At 40.0% G+C, this 15,979-nt stretch overlaps 2 protein-coding genes across 8 annotated transcripts in view; one reads left to right on the top strand and one right to left on the bottom strand.

The window, feature by feature from the left end:
* Positions 1–8,918, bottom strand: part of PLAG1 (PLAG1 zinc finger) — a 53,457-nt gene extending 44,539 nt beyond the window's left edge. The window contains exon 1 of one of the 6 annotated variants that reach the window (XM_068932676.1): positions 8,691–8,918. The gene's annotated coding sequence lies outside the window, so the exon portion shown is untranslated. The remainder of the gene's footprint in view (positions 1–8,690) is intronic. The other 5 variants (XM_068932671.1, XM_068932672.1, XM_068932674.1 and 2 more) reach the window with 5 other exon arrangements.
* Positions 8,919–9,043: 125 nt separating this feature from the next.
* On the top strand, positions 9,044–13,980 carry CHCHD7 (coiled-coil-helix-coiled-coil-helix domain containing 7). 2 transcript variants are annotated; one of them, XM_068932668.1, is made up of 4 exons: positions 9,044–9,240; positions 12,187–12,259; positions 12,818–12,916; positions 13,756–13,980. In XM_068932668.1, the coding sequence occupies exons 2-4, from the start codon at positions 12,206–12,208 to the stop codon at positions 13,855–13,857; spliced, it is 255 nt and encodes an 84-aa protein (XP_068788769.1). In that variant the 5' UTR covers positions 9,044–9,240; positions 12,187–12,205; the 3' UTR covers positions 13,858–13,980. The 2 variants fall into 2 exon arrangements, with proteins under 2 accessions (XP_068788769.1, XP_068788770.1); XM_068932669.1 differs by having other exon boundaries at positions 9,071–9,240; positions 12,193–12,259.
* The last annotated feature ends 1,999 nt before the right edge of the window (positions 13,981–15,979 follow it).

The following is a 15,979-nucleotide window of genomic DNA, read 5'->3' as shown; positions in this document are numbered from 1 at the left end:
GTTCTCAAAGGTAAAATAATATTATACTACAGGGGAGATTTCTAAAAACAATATTTTCCAAAGATATATATTTCATAGTTTATCATTTTTGAAAGTGTAACCTAGATTCCTGTTTGCCTTCTACAGCAATCGATGCTACAAGTGTGTTTGAATATCTCCTATGAAAAACAGCGATACCTTTCACCATATATTTGATTAGCACTACAAGACTGCAAAACCTGACATCTTTTCCTCATAGGCTAGTTTAACATTCATCCAGTTTGGGGCTGCTCCCATCATTCAAATACCACTATGATTAAGTTTTCCATGATACTTTACATCCCAATTTTCAAACTTGTATCATCAGCAGCATAGGTTAATTCCACATTACTCCTCAGTACAATTTTTGTAGTACAAAAATGATCATTATCAACACTTGATTGGGCCACAAATTGATTCTGAGAGAATAAAAGTTAAAAATAAGTTAAAAAACAATCGGGTCCTGATATCAAAAGGCAAGGATACACTTGTGTATTTAGGACAAAAAGTCTTTAAATATTACAACTGGGAAAAATTACATTTTACAACTAATGAGAAATTAAACTGTTTTAATATAAATATTTCATATATAGTCTTTAAAACAATTTCAACACATATTAAAAACGGCCTGAATAATTAGGGTAATTAACATGTTATGATTGCGAATAACTTCTTAAGTAACAAATAATATAACTTTGTTGTTTAAGAATAGAACTGATTTCATTGTGCTGGTATGCTTATAACTGTACTTAAACACCATTTAAAATAGCATGTAGCAACACCATCCTTTGACATATGCAATAATATTTTTATTACTTTTTCTGAAACTGATTAAAATATAGCCATAAGCTATATGTTTGCATTGGGGTATAATTAGAAGTGGTTTAGTCTAAACACCATTCCAGCATTCTAAAGAACTAAAAGAAACGATGTCAAGACACAAGAGGAAAAAAAAACCTATCAGATTCAAATTAACTGGCATCTATTGTTACCTGCTAAGGTCTAAGCTCTTCTTAAGCTACACGGTTCACAGTTTCTTAATGTCCTGGATGAGACAAATTAAACGTGTATTGACCACAGCAACTTCCAGTGAACAAAATTAGCTTTAATAATGTTTATTTTTAAATTGAGCAGAAAAGCCTGAAGTGATTTTTACATTTGTTTTATTTTAGTTTAATACCTATTTTGCTTAAAATATTTTGGGGGAGAAGAGCACTGGTAACTGATAACAGGCAGTTAACACTGCAGATGTATGCAGATGTAAGTGTACTATCTTATGAAAAGATAAGAATAGCTGCAGGCAATTGCCACTTTTATGTATTTATATTGTATCTATATTTATGCATGATAAATATTGTATTATTGTTAAGCCTTGAATGCAGGCAGCTGTATTAAATGAACAATTATTATAAATGAAAATTCCACATGTGACAATAAGAGTTTGAAGAAACTTAACATTAACAAACTTGTAAACGTTTTACTACTAACTATATAGGCTTGATTGAAATTTAATAGCAAGCTGCCAGAATCTTTCTTTCTGCCTTTTTTTTTTTTTTTTTTTTTTGGAATAACATGACTGGTTTCTTTTCAAAAAGGTCTCTTTTCAAAAAGATTCCAATATTACAACTGATTCAAAGGACATGACTTTCTCCCTAACCAGCCAGAGGTTTCCTTTAAATATATGTAACTTTCATAATAAATACATACACGACACAATAAACACTGTTTTATTAGAAGTGACAAATACTTGGTATAGTAAAATATTCTAATTTGCATACACAGGGTCTTTCTGCTGTTCAAACATTTAGTGAAATGAGATCTCATTAATTCTGATTCAAATGATTTGCAGGGCTTTTTTAAGAAATCATGCCCTAGTAAATCTGATACCCTGTTGTATACAAATTACTCAATGAATAAGCAGAGAACATAAACTTTGTGACACATTCTCCGTGCTTTTTGATTACATGACAATTCATAGTAAATAAGGAATAAGATAAAATCAGATAGCTACATCTTATTTCATGACAAATACTTTAGATTTGGCAGTCTCAAAAACATAATCTGACCCACAACCATAAATAAAAGTTTTAGGGTGGAAGTTAGCAACATACAATATCAGGCTTCCAGGTGAACTATCTCTACAATATGTAGTATATTATAGTCAATGTGCAATCTGCATAGTTAAATGATACCAAATAAAGCACCATTTACAACGATATGGAAGAGATTATTATTAGTTATCCTAACTTTAGTAAAAAAACAACTTTGACAAATAATTCCTCTTAAACACTTTCTAATCTGATTTCTAGGGATATTCTCCATTGAGAGAGGCATTTGGCACATTAAGTGCAAAAGAAGATTATAGCAATTCAGTTTACTGTAACAGCCACCTTTTGCATTCTTCCAAGTTTCTCTACATAGTTATTTCTAATTGTATTTGATGGCTGTTCTAGGTTTTGCCTTCCTGACTCCCATTTAACTTCTCAAAACTGATCTGAGCTATTTTATTTCGAGTTTTGAGTTACTGTTCTGTGTATTACAGCTACACTTGCCTATATTCATTTGTTTTGTCTATCTCACTTTTTGATTTTATAGTGGTTTACTTCCTTTTTTAAAAAATCTTCCCTTTAAATAAATAAAATAAAATTATGTACATTGGGCCATGTTCTACTCTTTTCATGCCTTTGCAAATCTATAGAAACCATCAGGTTTAGGCATGTGTAAATTAGTCCATCACTCTGACCATATATTTTAACATATTTCAGAAGTTATCTCTATGCTCTGAACAGAGGCTGAATTAGAAAAGGAACAGAAGTTATTTTCAAAGAAGGTTATAATACAAATTGATTTATTCCTTCAACATGAGAATAACTATACAAGCTTCCCCACTCCTCACTGTTCGAGAACATACTTACATAGCCATCTCAAATCCCCACTACATACTGTGGTTACTTTTAATGCCATCATCCTGCAATAACTGTTTACAAGACATCCAGGAACTATTTAAATACCAACAATTTTAATATATTCTATGAGAAGGCCCCTCATTTATAACTGTTATCACATAAATATTTTTGAAAGTATGCTATGTCTTGTCAACATTTAAAAAAAAAGTAATTCTAGTAGTTTTTGCCAATTCAAATCTGTAAGATGAGATAACAGGTGAACACTGATACTAAAGCAGACACAGAATAACTTAACAAGCCAGTTTATATAAAAGTAAAATTTAATTTGCAATAATGACGATCAAGTCTATTCAGTAATAGGCTTTCATAACTGCATACAGTTAGAGCTTATCACATTTGATGTCTGACGGACAACTGCTTACTTTAAATTCATTAATAATTGCATCTATTCAATTTCAGATAAAGGGTCATTATGTTCCTTGAAAAATTAAAAATAAAATATAGACAGCTGCATAAGTGATTCTACTGAGAGTTAATCAATACGATTTGCATTCAAGTTACAAGTTCACACAATTAAAATATCAATATACATTTAACTAGGTTCTAGATGTGATTTTTTGATTAATAGGAAAAATATATAATTCTATATTATCGAGATGCTCAGATAAATGCAAAAAAATTTCCCTTATACTTCAGAAATTTAAACACTTTATATCTGATCAATACAAAAATGTAACTTTGTTCTCCTATCTGAATCATTTTTAAAAAGTTTTTAAGGCTACCTAAAGATTTGGTAATTGGTTAAAGATGGTTAACAGTTCAGTGCAGAGATACTGTACATTTATTTCAAAAGTAACGCAAGCAAAATCTTCACTAGCTGCAGATATCTGGAGAGTATCTCCTCGAAAGCAAGTGTTCTATCACTTCAGCAGAGGTGGCTGCTAGTTGCTTTTAACTCTACACTGCATCTGAGAATTGTCTAGCATACTTCATATTTTCCAGAATATTTCCTTCTGGTAAACAGATAAACTAGTTTGAGAACCTTCCCAGAAGTTATTTGTCTGGTGACAAAATCTAGCTTCAAAGATATTAGATGTTATAGGCACAAAATAAAAAAAAACTTCTGTTTCAGACTCTGAAATAAAACATCTCTTTTAACAAAATAACCTTAAACAGTTAAAAACAGTGGTTTATTTAGAACATGAGCAGTGCCCTCTTTAACCCATTAATTTTAAAACATATGCACAGCCCGGAAAGGAGGAGACTTAAGGGCACCATTTTGACTAACTGCAGAGATGGACGACCATTAGAAGTGGCTACACTTTGTATGCAGTGTCTTTTTTAACCAAACAAACTTTAAAAAATTTTTTTCTTAATTTAAATCTCAAAGGTCTACATGGGAAAACTCACTTTTAGGCTAATTACTAAATAAAATGTGCCCACCAAGAAACACATTTGAACTAAGCATTCAAGGAAATTTTAATGCATGAGAATTCAGATTTCTGCATTTGTTGAACTGTTGTACAATACTGTAGTTAATAACTTTTAAACACTATTCAATAGCATTGATAAATATCTACAGTAGACTTCCATACTTTTAGAACTCCTCAGTTTACCTACAAAATCTAGGGTAACTATACCAGCAACAATCCACAAGTATTTGTTTCTTTAGGTGTTTAAATTTTAGAAAATCTTGAAAATCTTACTGAATCATGTATAGAACCAGAGTAATGTGTAACAGAAAATATTATCTTAACTCTTAGAAGCAAAGATGCTTTGAAAGTTACTTCTATTTTTATTAAACACCACATCACCGCTCTGAGAAGAATTCAGTTTTCTACATAAAGAGAGTAACTGAGTTTGTAAAAAACAGCCCTAAACAATATTCATCTTCTACTATTATCATCATCATTCGGATTATATCCTCAAATTAAACCCACTTCAGAAGACTACCAATTTCTTCCTCCTCCCTATGTCCTAAATTTTGTACTATGCTTGGATATACTGAATTAACTTTGTAACACATAACTGCAAGTCAATAAATATATTCCACAACATGCGTATCATACATGTTGTTATGACCAGTGCCTATAACTATTTTCCACATTACAAAATTAATGATTTAGAAGCTCTTAGATAGGTAAAAATTTTGTAACATATTAAATACTTTGTACTAATTGCCACAGATGCAGTATCTGAAAAGCTCTCAAATATTATTTTAATTAACTAGTTTAACTATTAACTAGTTTAATAAAGTTAGTTCTGTACATCTACTAGTTATCTATCTACCCTGGTGCATTAAAAAACCCCCAAGACACGGCACACTGCTATTAATTCATCAAATTTCTATAAATTTCAAGAGTATGTAACTTCAGTCAACAAAAAGAAAAATCAGTGTAAGGAAAATTTGGAAAGGAACTTCAAAGTATGAAGTCTTACTAACTATAAGAAAGACCTCCAAACTATGAAAAGACACTTTTGGAAAAATGTTCAATTTCATTCCTTTATACAAACTGATTAATTTTTCTCCCTTAATGAGCCTTTTTTCAAGCCTAAGTGTATTTGATGTGATTTAATTTTTACAACTGTGAGTCACTGGAAAACTTTGAGATTTCTTCCAAAATCTGTAACCACAAGACTATCCTAGTCAACAACTACTGTACAACAGCTTCTTTAGTCACACTTGCAGAAAAGGTACAGATCACTTGTGATCACATGCTACTGAACACAGAGGGCTATCACAATAATGCTCAACATCAGGAAGTTCAAAGAAAACTTTGCTGAAATAGCCTCCCTTCAAGTTCAGTACTCCATCTTCCCTCTCTAGAGCCAGATACATGTATTCAATTTTTAATCTAGAGTTACACACAAAGGCTACAAAAAACAAAGCATGTGGGAAGGAAACCTTGTAATCCCTCATAAAGAGATCAAATTGCCATATTAAGAGATGATGTTAATTTTTTTAATAGACATTTTACTGAAAATTAAAATACACAGCAGATAATATAGACAAGCAGAACATTTCACATCATTACAGTTAAACACTTACAAGTTAAAAAATAAGCAAAAAACTTTATCAGCCAAAACACATGCAAAAAGCACGCATGCACACACACACATGCACACACATACATGAAACTAGATCACAGTTAGGATGATTTAAAAAAAAAAAAAAAAGATAAAAAAAACAAAGCCAGAGGTAATTCTTCTAAGGTATGCTATAATTACACACCTTAAGGTGTGCTTTTAAAAAGCCCCTTTTTTGGCCAATTTAATCCTGCAGTTATTTTCACTATTTTCAAAACCTTTTGCAACTGTTCAGAAGATTTACGTATAGAACAAGCTCTACAATGCTTCTCAACAAACTCAGGTGTCCCCAACAAAACTGAAGTCATCTAAAGTAAAAATAATGCACTTCACAGCTTTTACAAAATGCCAGTGAAATTGTGTTGTACACACAGGTCTCCTCTCTGGGAATTCAGAGCTAGCAAAACAGCTCTAGGTTTTCATATTAACAACCTGAGACTATTTCATTTCTACAACATCCATTCCAAAAAAACTCTCCAAAACACAGCATTTTAATTAACACACAAGAAAACTCCCCTGAAGACTTGCTATGCACAAAAGAAATGCTTTGATCCAAACCAATCTGCACTTTCTCCCCCTATTAAGCTGCACTAATTTATCAGACCAGGGCTGATTTAATACCTTTCCATTAAAAAAAAAAAAAAAAAACAACGAACCACCCCTTTGCTAGAGGCAGAGGTACTGCAGAGGTGATGATAACCATAGGAAAAGAGAAGCTGTCTCTTTAAAATGCCCTGCTATGTCCCTGATCCCACGTGGAACCAACATCAGCAGCACTTTCGCATTAACTTCAATGTGAGGCAAGATGAGGCATCATTATTTTATATAAATAAAACGAGGAGACTGCAGAATACATTCTTGGTAGGACACAAACAGGTGAACCGAGCATGCCAGGGAGACCAGCAACCACCCGCAGAAGAGGTGCCCTGACTCTGAGCACTCTGGGCTCTCCCTATGGAGCATTACCTCAACCCCACACTCCTCTGAAGAATCCAGTTTAAATAGAGGAGGGAGCCACCAGGAAAACTTGAAATTGAAAGGCAACGAAAACGTACTTTATAAACCGGAAAGGTTTACTCTCTGCTTCACACATCCTAATTAGATCAGGAAAGTGACACTACAAAGGCACTGCATTCCGGTCCGGAAAAAAAAAAAAAAAGAAAGAAAAGAAAAAAAAAGAAAGAAAGACAGAAAGAAAAAAGGCAGAGAAAAAGAAAGGAGCCCCCATCTCCAAAAATCCCCCAAACATACAAAAAGCATTAAAAAAGGAAGTTATAAAGTAGCATATACAGCGTTTATCTTATCTAGGATCACTCCACATTACCCCAAAGTTATGCACTTTCTGCACTATCATCTCCCCCTACCTCTCTCTCCTGAAAAGGATTTTCACGTTTTCTCATTGTCGGTGGCGAGTTATAAGAGGCTTTTGCCTTTCCAAAGAATTCATCAACAAAAAAAAATAATAAATATTAACTCCTTGCTCCCTGAAACCTTAAAACGGGCTCGGGAAGACACGGGTTTTATTCTGTTACCTTGAGGAAGAAAAGGGGGAGCAGCCCCGATTTTTAAGGATTTTTTGGCAATTTTTTCTGATTTTTATTTTGTTATATGCCTCAGTTCTCCCTCCATTTTGGTTGTTTATGATACTGACAACAAGCTGTCCCTGCTCTCTCTCTCTCTCTCTCCGGATCTCTCCTGCTTTCAGTTAGCAAACCCCCCTCCCCAATGCAACACGACTCAGCACTTACTTGGGTTCACACTTTTCTCTAAACACACACCGATGGGGAAGGGAAAAGCTTCTGGGCCACTCGGAGGGGGAGAGCAGGCAAATTCGTTTCTTTATTACGAAAAAAAAAACTTTTGTCCAAAAAACGCAGGGAAAGGGGGGTCGAGTGCCCCAAAGTCCCTCCGGATCCCCCCAAAGACGGAGCCGCCAGGTCCGGGGGACACCCTACGGGTAGCCGGGTCCACGGGGGAAATTTCTGTGCGAAAATCGGCCGGTTTGAGGCGGGGGGTGAATTTATATTAATTTTTTCCCTCATTTTTCGGCACCGCGGTCTCTAATGTCTTCCGCTCCCTCTCGCCGCTCTCGCCGCTGTCACTGCATTCACAGCACAGGCTCCGCAGAGGCGAGCAGGGGAGGGGGCGGCCGCGCCGCTCCTGCCCCGCGCCGCCGCCGCCGCGGCCCCGGCCCCGGCCCCGGCGCGGGCCCCGGCCCCGGCCCCGGCCCCGGGGGTCGGCGGCGGCGGGCACCCCGCGCCCTCCTGCCGTCCCCCGGGCAGACCGCTGCCTCGCCCGCTCTCTCGCGAACCAATATAGCGCCGCAGGGAGGGAGGGGAGGAGTGGAGGAAACTCCTGAGAGAGGGTGTTTTTTTTTTTTTTTCTGAAAATCATCTCTTTCTCCCTCCAAGGGAGAAAGAAGGGGGGGCACCGCTCGCCTCGCCTCGCCTCCCCTGTTTTTCTCCTCGAGGGGGGTCCGACGCAGGGTGGTGGGGGGCTGAGGGAGATGGGGGAAGAAGGATGGAAGGCAGGGATGATTAACACAAACTTTTCCTCACTGCTCGCTGCTCCTCTCTCCTCTCCCCCCTCCTTCTCCTCCTCCCCCTTCATAATTTAAATAACCCTGATATTTCCCTGCTAAACCCCGGCGCCTGCCCCCCAAACCCGCAGCAGACTCACCGCGGGAGCCTCAGCATCCCCTCTGCGCCCCGTTTCCACCCTTTACAGTGTTCTCCGATTTTTCTGTAATTTTTTCCCCATATTTCGGGCTGGACGCGGCGGGCCTGGAAATTGTTTGCTTTCCCGTCTTTCCAGCAGCCATTGTAGTGTATGCGCTGCGGTGCAGCCCAGCCTGCCGCACACGCCGCGCCCACACCGCCCGCCGCCCACACGCACCGCGGGTTGGACGCCTCCCCCCGTCAGTCAGCGCCGCGGCCGCGCCCCGCCGCCGGCGCCTGCCGCCCGCGCCGCCCGCACCGTTGGTGGAAGGAGGCGCCGCTCAAGGCCGGGGCGGGCCCGCCGCCGCCGCCATTGGCGGCCCGGCCGTGCCACTCAGCGCCGCCGGGGCGTGGGCGGCGGCGGCGCTGGGCCGGGGGGAGCCGCGAGGCCGGGAGCGGGGTAGGCTGCGCCCCTACTTAAGCGGGCTGCCCGAAGCGCTGACGTCTTTCGAATTGGAGACGGGGCAGCCCCCTCCCGCCCCGCGCTCCCGCGGACACGGCCGCGGACGGAGGTGAGTGCCGCCGGCGACCCGCGCCGCTCTTCTCCCGGCCGCCGCTGCCCCCGCGCCGCTCCGGGGTGCCGCTGCCACGGGGAACGGCTCGCTCGTCCTTTCGCCCTGCCGCGGCCGGCCGGGCTGGGGGAGCCCTGCCTCGCCGGGCGGCGGCGGAGGGCTGCGCCGCGGCCGGGCCCGGGCCCTGCTCGTTGGCGGCAGGTGGTGCCGAGGGCAGGCTGCGCGCGCGCGCGCCGGGGGCCGTTGGGGCGCCGGGGGCCGTTGGGGCGCGGCGCTTCCGCGCGCGGGGCTGTCGCGCTGCTTCTCGGCGTGGGCCCCGCGCTCTTGCGGGCCCCTGGCCGTCCGTGGGGGGAAGGCGGGGGGTTAGCGGCGGGCACCCGCGCCCCTCGGGGTGCCGGTGTCGCCTCAGGCGCTGGCTGGCCCCGCGGTGGCCTCCCCTCACCCTCTGAACCTGGCTCGCCTTCCCCCCCCCCAAGCCCCCCGTTGGAAGCTGAGGCAGGCAAACCGGCTCTCTCGTGTGGAGCATCCAGATCTGCTCACTGCCTCCTTCCCCCTCCGCTCTCCCCGTTGTAATATCGGCAGAAACTGTAGAGTTTTTATACAGCCCTGGCCTTAGGGTTTAAGGTTTAATAACCTGGTTTGTGTTGCAGCATAATCAGCAATGCTGTATGTAAATATACATATATATATATATAAACCCTTTGAATGGAGGAAGCCCATGGAAAATGTCCTGATGGTTTATGAACTGAAAAAGCCTTAGGGTTACAGAACGCTAGCAACAAATGTATTTCTCTGTAGTACAGCTTACAACTGTTAATGTGTTAAAGTGTAATTAAGAACTGTGGCATAGATGAGACCTTGGTTATGGTTGGGCTCAGACCTGTAGCCTTAAAGTGGAAAGGGAAGTATATATACGTGTAAAAACTGTGGGGAAAAGATAACTTCCTGCCAATTAATTTAATCAAATAGTAGTGTTTGAATATGACCTGCTTGCCCTTCTTAGCTGATAATGTTTCAAATTCTGAAGAACTTTGGAAAGCAGGGGAGGAGGGAACGTGTACGGGAAGTATCAGACCTTTAATAGTACCAACTATGTTTAAGCATTTGCCTACTCTGAACTTAGCAGCTTCATAGGAACTCAGACTGCCTGTTCATTAAGTAGGTGTTCAATGTATTCTATGCGTCGTATCCTAGATTTGGGTATGTTAGCAGATCTTGGTAGCGGAATCAAACTGAAAATGTTAATTGCAGTGTGTCTGAAGAACAGTGCTGATGGTGCCCACAAATCCCTTGGGAATCCTTTGTCAGAGAAGGCGGCAGAAGTCAATCTTATATTGTACTCCTTCAAGTATAATTGCTTTGGTGATGTTTACCAATACTCCTAAAGTCAGTGTAATGCTGAGTTACAACTGGATGTAAACAAACCTCCAAAATCTCATGTTCTGAACTTAGATGAGGTATTGTGATATGCTGCTTTTTTCCCCTTTTTCTTCCTGCCTCCTGCTTTCAAATCCAGGATGATGCTGCTGTTCTACTTGCCTGTGTCCCCATTTTAGTTTTAACTGCCTGATCAAACAGCTTCAACACTGGATGGCTCTCAAAAGAAAGTGGAAGAGTTTCCTGATGCATGAGTGTGCTTTTTCTTTTTTTTTTTTAAGACCCACTCCCATAAAATTGTTTGTGTCATGAGGAGTAAAAGGGGGGGGAGGATATTCCAACTGCCAAGAGAGTATGCTGAAGTCCTAGATGTGAAAATTAAGGCTTACTCACTTAGCCTGCTTTTACTGGAGGAGGAACCTTCCTCTAGAACGTTGTTTTCTTTGAGGTTTGTCTACGGGTAACTGCCAGCAATATTTGACTTTTGGTAGCTGATATAGCACAAAATTGGCTTTTTACTGCAGGTCTGCAGTAATTGGTAACAAACGTGAAAGAAACGCATTTGAGCTTAGAGTTAGCAATATCTTAAGTAAAAATAAACTGAGACCAAGCCAAGGTGTTTTTAATCTCCTTAATCAACTGCACTTTAGTTTTGCTGTTAAGGACTGTTTCTTCCTCAGTCCTGTGTTTCTCTGTGTTCGCTCACTGTCATGTGGTAAATGTTAATTTAGCCTTTTTGTTAGAATTGGTCTCTGTTTGGAACAGCAACCTCCAGGCCACATCTCTGCCAGAGTTAATGCATGGGAAGTAGCAAAGGGTCTGCTGATGACATCAAAAAGAGCAATGCTGGATCAACTAGGCTATCGGCACTGGACCCTCACTGTCTCTTAAGCTTGCGGTTTCTACATTCAGTATCAAACTAATAAACCGGTCAAAAATTTGACCAGTTCAATGAGATTTGACCAGTTCTGAGATTTCAGACTGTCAAGCATGCTGTAAGTGGGTGTCTCCTTGCAGGGCGACAGCTTTTTTCTGTTATCAAATACCTGTCTGATACAGCAACACAGGAGAAGGCTTCTATACATCTGGGAAAGCTCAGTAAAGAATGCAGACAGCGTGATCCAGGCAAAAAGTAGGCACAAGTCTGGAAAGTTTTTTTTTTTGTGCTTTGTTCCCCAGCCTTGTTAACTGAAGGATGAGTGTATAAAGTGCTGGCTGTTTCCTGTAGCTGTTTGACCAAAATACTAGATGTGTTCACTTCCTCAGCAGTATGATGGGCTCGTATAAGGGTCACCACAATGGCTTCGCTCCCTGTAGGAATTTATGAGGTAATAAGAGTCCTGGTGATGGACTGAACTGGTTTGAGTTGTCTTGCTGTTAGACAGTGCTTTTTTCTTTTTTTGCCCTCTTTGAAATACAGTTTTGCAAAACAGTAGTTTTGCATTAATTCTTTAAGCTGCTCGTGTGCTGAACTGAGGCCTTCACTAGATGCTGCAAAGGAAATTGAAATGTAATCCTTCAATATAAAAAAAAGATTCTTAACCTGTTTCTTTTCTGTTTCTGACCAAGGTGCAGGTGTCCATCTAGAATGTCCAGACATGTGCAACAGCTTAGAGACCATGATGTAAACCCATGTGTAGCGGTAAGATCAAATTGTGATTTCTGCTCCTACATTTTTACGCTAAAATAATAAGACGATTCTTCTAGAGATTACACTGTGGATAGCACTTTTGCATGGCTATGTTGCATAAAAAGCTTCTTGAAGAGTTTGAAGGAGGGGGGGAAATAAGTTTAAAGCCATACTTTGTAGTAAGTGAATTGACAACCAGTAATCCTTCATAAATAGGAGCAACACAACAGGTAGCAGTTTTCCAAAATTTCTATCCTTAAAATAAGAGTCAAAAATCCTGGTTAGATGAGCTTAATTCATTTTTAAAATCATCCTTTGTGGGTTATACCAAGCATCTTGGCAAACAGCTATCCTGTGGATTCCTGTACTAATTTTTGTCACCAAATGAAGTCATTGCTTGGGATTACTTACTATGCTTTGTGATGGATGTTAGCCTACCCTCCTTGATATTCCTCTTTCATCTGAGTAGCAGCCTTCTATCTTCATAGATGTTCAGTGATTCTTTAGAATTTGTACACTTTTAGTGCAGTGACTTCTCTCATCTCTGAAGTGTGTTTTCCCCTGTTAAAGGAAACGGACGCCTCTAGAAAATGTATGGATGACAACAACTATGACAAGAATAAGTGTACTGATTATTTTTTGAAGTACAAAAGCTGCAGAAAATTCTGGGTAAGCGGGTTTAAGCACAGTAGAGCATGAATCTTACTCCACACTTTGCTCTATTACTTCTGATACACTGCTTTTTCAACCCTTTAGATGTAATTGGTGCTGACTACCCCTGTTCTTACAGTGACCTACAGACCTAGGTAGAGTTCCTAGGTAGTCTCAGTATGTGCTGCTGGAAGACTTAAGCAGATATACATCGAACTATTCTACTTGGCTCTCCTAAGTTTACCCTCTTAGATTTGTAAGTGAATGTTCATACAATACCTGATATGTTTCCCTTTGAATCTAAGTCAGATATTTCTAGTAATAAGTTCTCCTTAAATAGCTATAAGGAAAGCTATCTGAGGTAAGATGTCTATCTAGTCTTCCATTATTTTTGGCCATGTTATCTTTAACCTAAGATAAAGCTTAGGAAGAGTTTGTTCTTCATCTCTGATGTCCTTATTTCCTCCTTCTGGGTAGAAAAGTTTTGAGGAACTATCCACAGTTAAACTGTTCTGTTTTCTTTGCTTATGCCTTGCAAGTGAAGAGCTCTTTAGCTGATGCTTTTAAGTACTTGCACAAACAACAAAAAAGCTGTTGTCCAGACAGATGTCTGACACAGTCTCATGGGGATATCGTAATTCTTTATTTGATTTCACTGTCTCCTGAAGCAGCAAGGTGAACTAACAGATAACTAGATGCCCTAGTACTTAGTTTAAGCTATCAGCTAATCAGATCTAGAGTATCTGGATTCTGAAATAAAAAATACCTCTGTGAAGAACCTTATTGAGCGCCTACTGAATAGAGGCAAAGACTTCAGAGAAATCTCTGTTCTCATTCTCACTTTCTTTTATTTTCAGCATGATATTATGATGCAAAGGAGAAGAAATGGTGTGAAACCAGAGATGCCCTTGGCAGAAGAGAGAAGGAAAATGTTGGAATCAATAGGGAAGCCCTACTGACTACAAACTTGCATTGTTTTACTGTTTTCACTGTACATATGAAGACTTGTCAGCAGCGAGCTTATAGACTGGATTTTACTGTTGCCATTATCTGGAATTAAAATAAGCTCTTAACTTTTGAAATATGACTTCTTGGTTCTGTTCATACTTCTCCTCATGGGAACTTGGTCTTTCACTGGAAACTGTGGGTACTGATACAACTTATGTCTAGACACTTTGGAAGCAGAAACTTAACATGTTACAAACTGCTATCAAATTAATGGGACTTCTGAAAAGTTTGTTCAAAAAGGGGTGATGGTGGGAGTTGCAATATAGTACTAAGGACAAAGCAGATATAGAAAGACTTTGCAGCATGTTTCTTGTGTCTAGCTATTCTAACGGTTGTTTTGCATTTCTGCATATGTGGTTACATCAGTATTTTCATGTGGACTGTATTCCATGTCCATGGTTTAAATAAGATTGTTCATGAACTAAAATCTCAAATTCAACAAGCTGTCCTTAGGAAGGCTTACGACTGCACTCATCCCTGAAAGCAAAAGCTTGCTCTAGATCAAATTGACAAGCTTTGCTTGTTACAAGGTTAGAGTTTAATGAAGATGAACTGAACTCAGGATTGAACTGAGTAGTAATAGTACCTTCTCTGGATAGTAAATGGATACTTTGCTTGGAGGGAGCTAGTAGACATGTAAATACATACAGAGTGACACTGCAGGCTTAACTATAGTACATCTATGTAAGACTTTCTAGACAGCTGATGGCCTAGGTTTGGAAACCTTTCCTCATACAGGACTGGTCAAAGCTTGCAGTTTGAACAGGTAATTACTATTAATTAAGATTGATTCCTTCACTACACTGAACAGCTAGTAAGTGTAATCAGGTTACTGTCTAGTGAAATGCTACCTTCCTACCTTGATTACCTTCTGGTGCCCTGGCTTAAAATTACACCCTGTGATAAAACAAGAAAAAAACACTGTCATGAGCTCAAGTTCCATGTGAAATCCTTTAAGACTTGTTGCAATGAGGCTGGCAGAACTCTGGCTGACCTCATGGAGGATGGTGTAAAAGTGTTGTATCTATTTAGAGTGTTTTGGAAAGACTTCATGGCTTCCAGTTTCTCCTTTTGGCTTGCTCCTCATCTCTTTCCATTAGAGGCCTATTTCTATGCTCAGTGGGTTTTCTGTTTCCACCTTCCCCCTTGTTGTTTGACCTGACTAGTAACTAGTGGAGGTAACTTCCCTTTATTAGTTTTTGGTAATGTCTGCTTTTATTTTTTTCGTTCTGGCTGTTCTTACTCACTTGAGTTTCAGCGGTGAATGGATCATACCCTTTCTTTCTCTTGCTGGAAAGAGTGTGTAACTCTATGCTTTTTCAATATACAGCTCCCTGTGCATAACTGTCCAGCCTCCAAACCGTGTAGCAAGTTCTCTAGTGAGCTCTGGTGAGGGAAATAAAAATTTTTCCAATAAAGGTTGCCAGATACTTAATTTTTTTAAATTATTTTCTCTGTACTTGCAATTTAAGCTCTTGTTCATCATATCTTGTGTGTGGTATGGAGAAGAAACTTCCATAATAACTTCAAAAGCTCTGACTTGCCTATCACCTCCAAATTCTTTCAATACCCTCCTGCTTTCCAGTCTTTTCTTCTTGCCTGCTTGGCCCAAATTCTTTCTTTCACTGGCTCTAGCTCTTTGGTTTGTCTTATTCCACCTTTTTTTCTGATAGCTTTGTTCTTTCTGTAATGGTGAAGTAGTCCTGTAATGATTCTCTAATACAGGTCCTCTTTTTGAAGATTCTGTGTTCTGCATGCTCTCCCTCTCTTAGTGATAGCAGAATTTTTTCCATTTCATTGTCCAGCTTAGCCATGATATTTCCTTAATGGCCAATGTCTCTATTTGATCTATTTATTCACAGCCTTCAGGGAGCTGATTGTTCCCTTTTCCTTAGGATTATAGCTCTCTGGAGTCTTCTCGTCTTGCTGCTTCTCTCCTCTAATGGCACCTGCTCTCTCACTTGGCAGAGGTTTGTCAATTGGCACCTTTACTGCATCTTTGTGCATGTTCTATTTGCTCCTATGGCTTTAGTTACTATTCTCATACTTGTTGTTTTTCCTGTTGCTGCATGC

This window comes from Struthio camelus, chromosome 2 (assembly GCF_040807025.1).
Source record: "Struthio camelus isolate bStrCam1 chromosome 2, bStrCam1.hap1, whole genome shotgun sequence".
Taxonomy (NCBI): Eukaryota; Metazoa; Chordata; class Aves; order Struthioniformes; family Struthionidae; genus Struthio; species Struthio camelus.
Note: the sequence above shows the minus strand (reverse complement) of the source record. Positions and strands in the feature narration are given on the sequence as shown.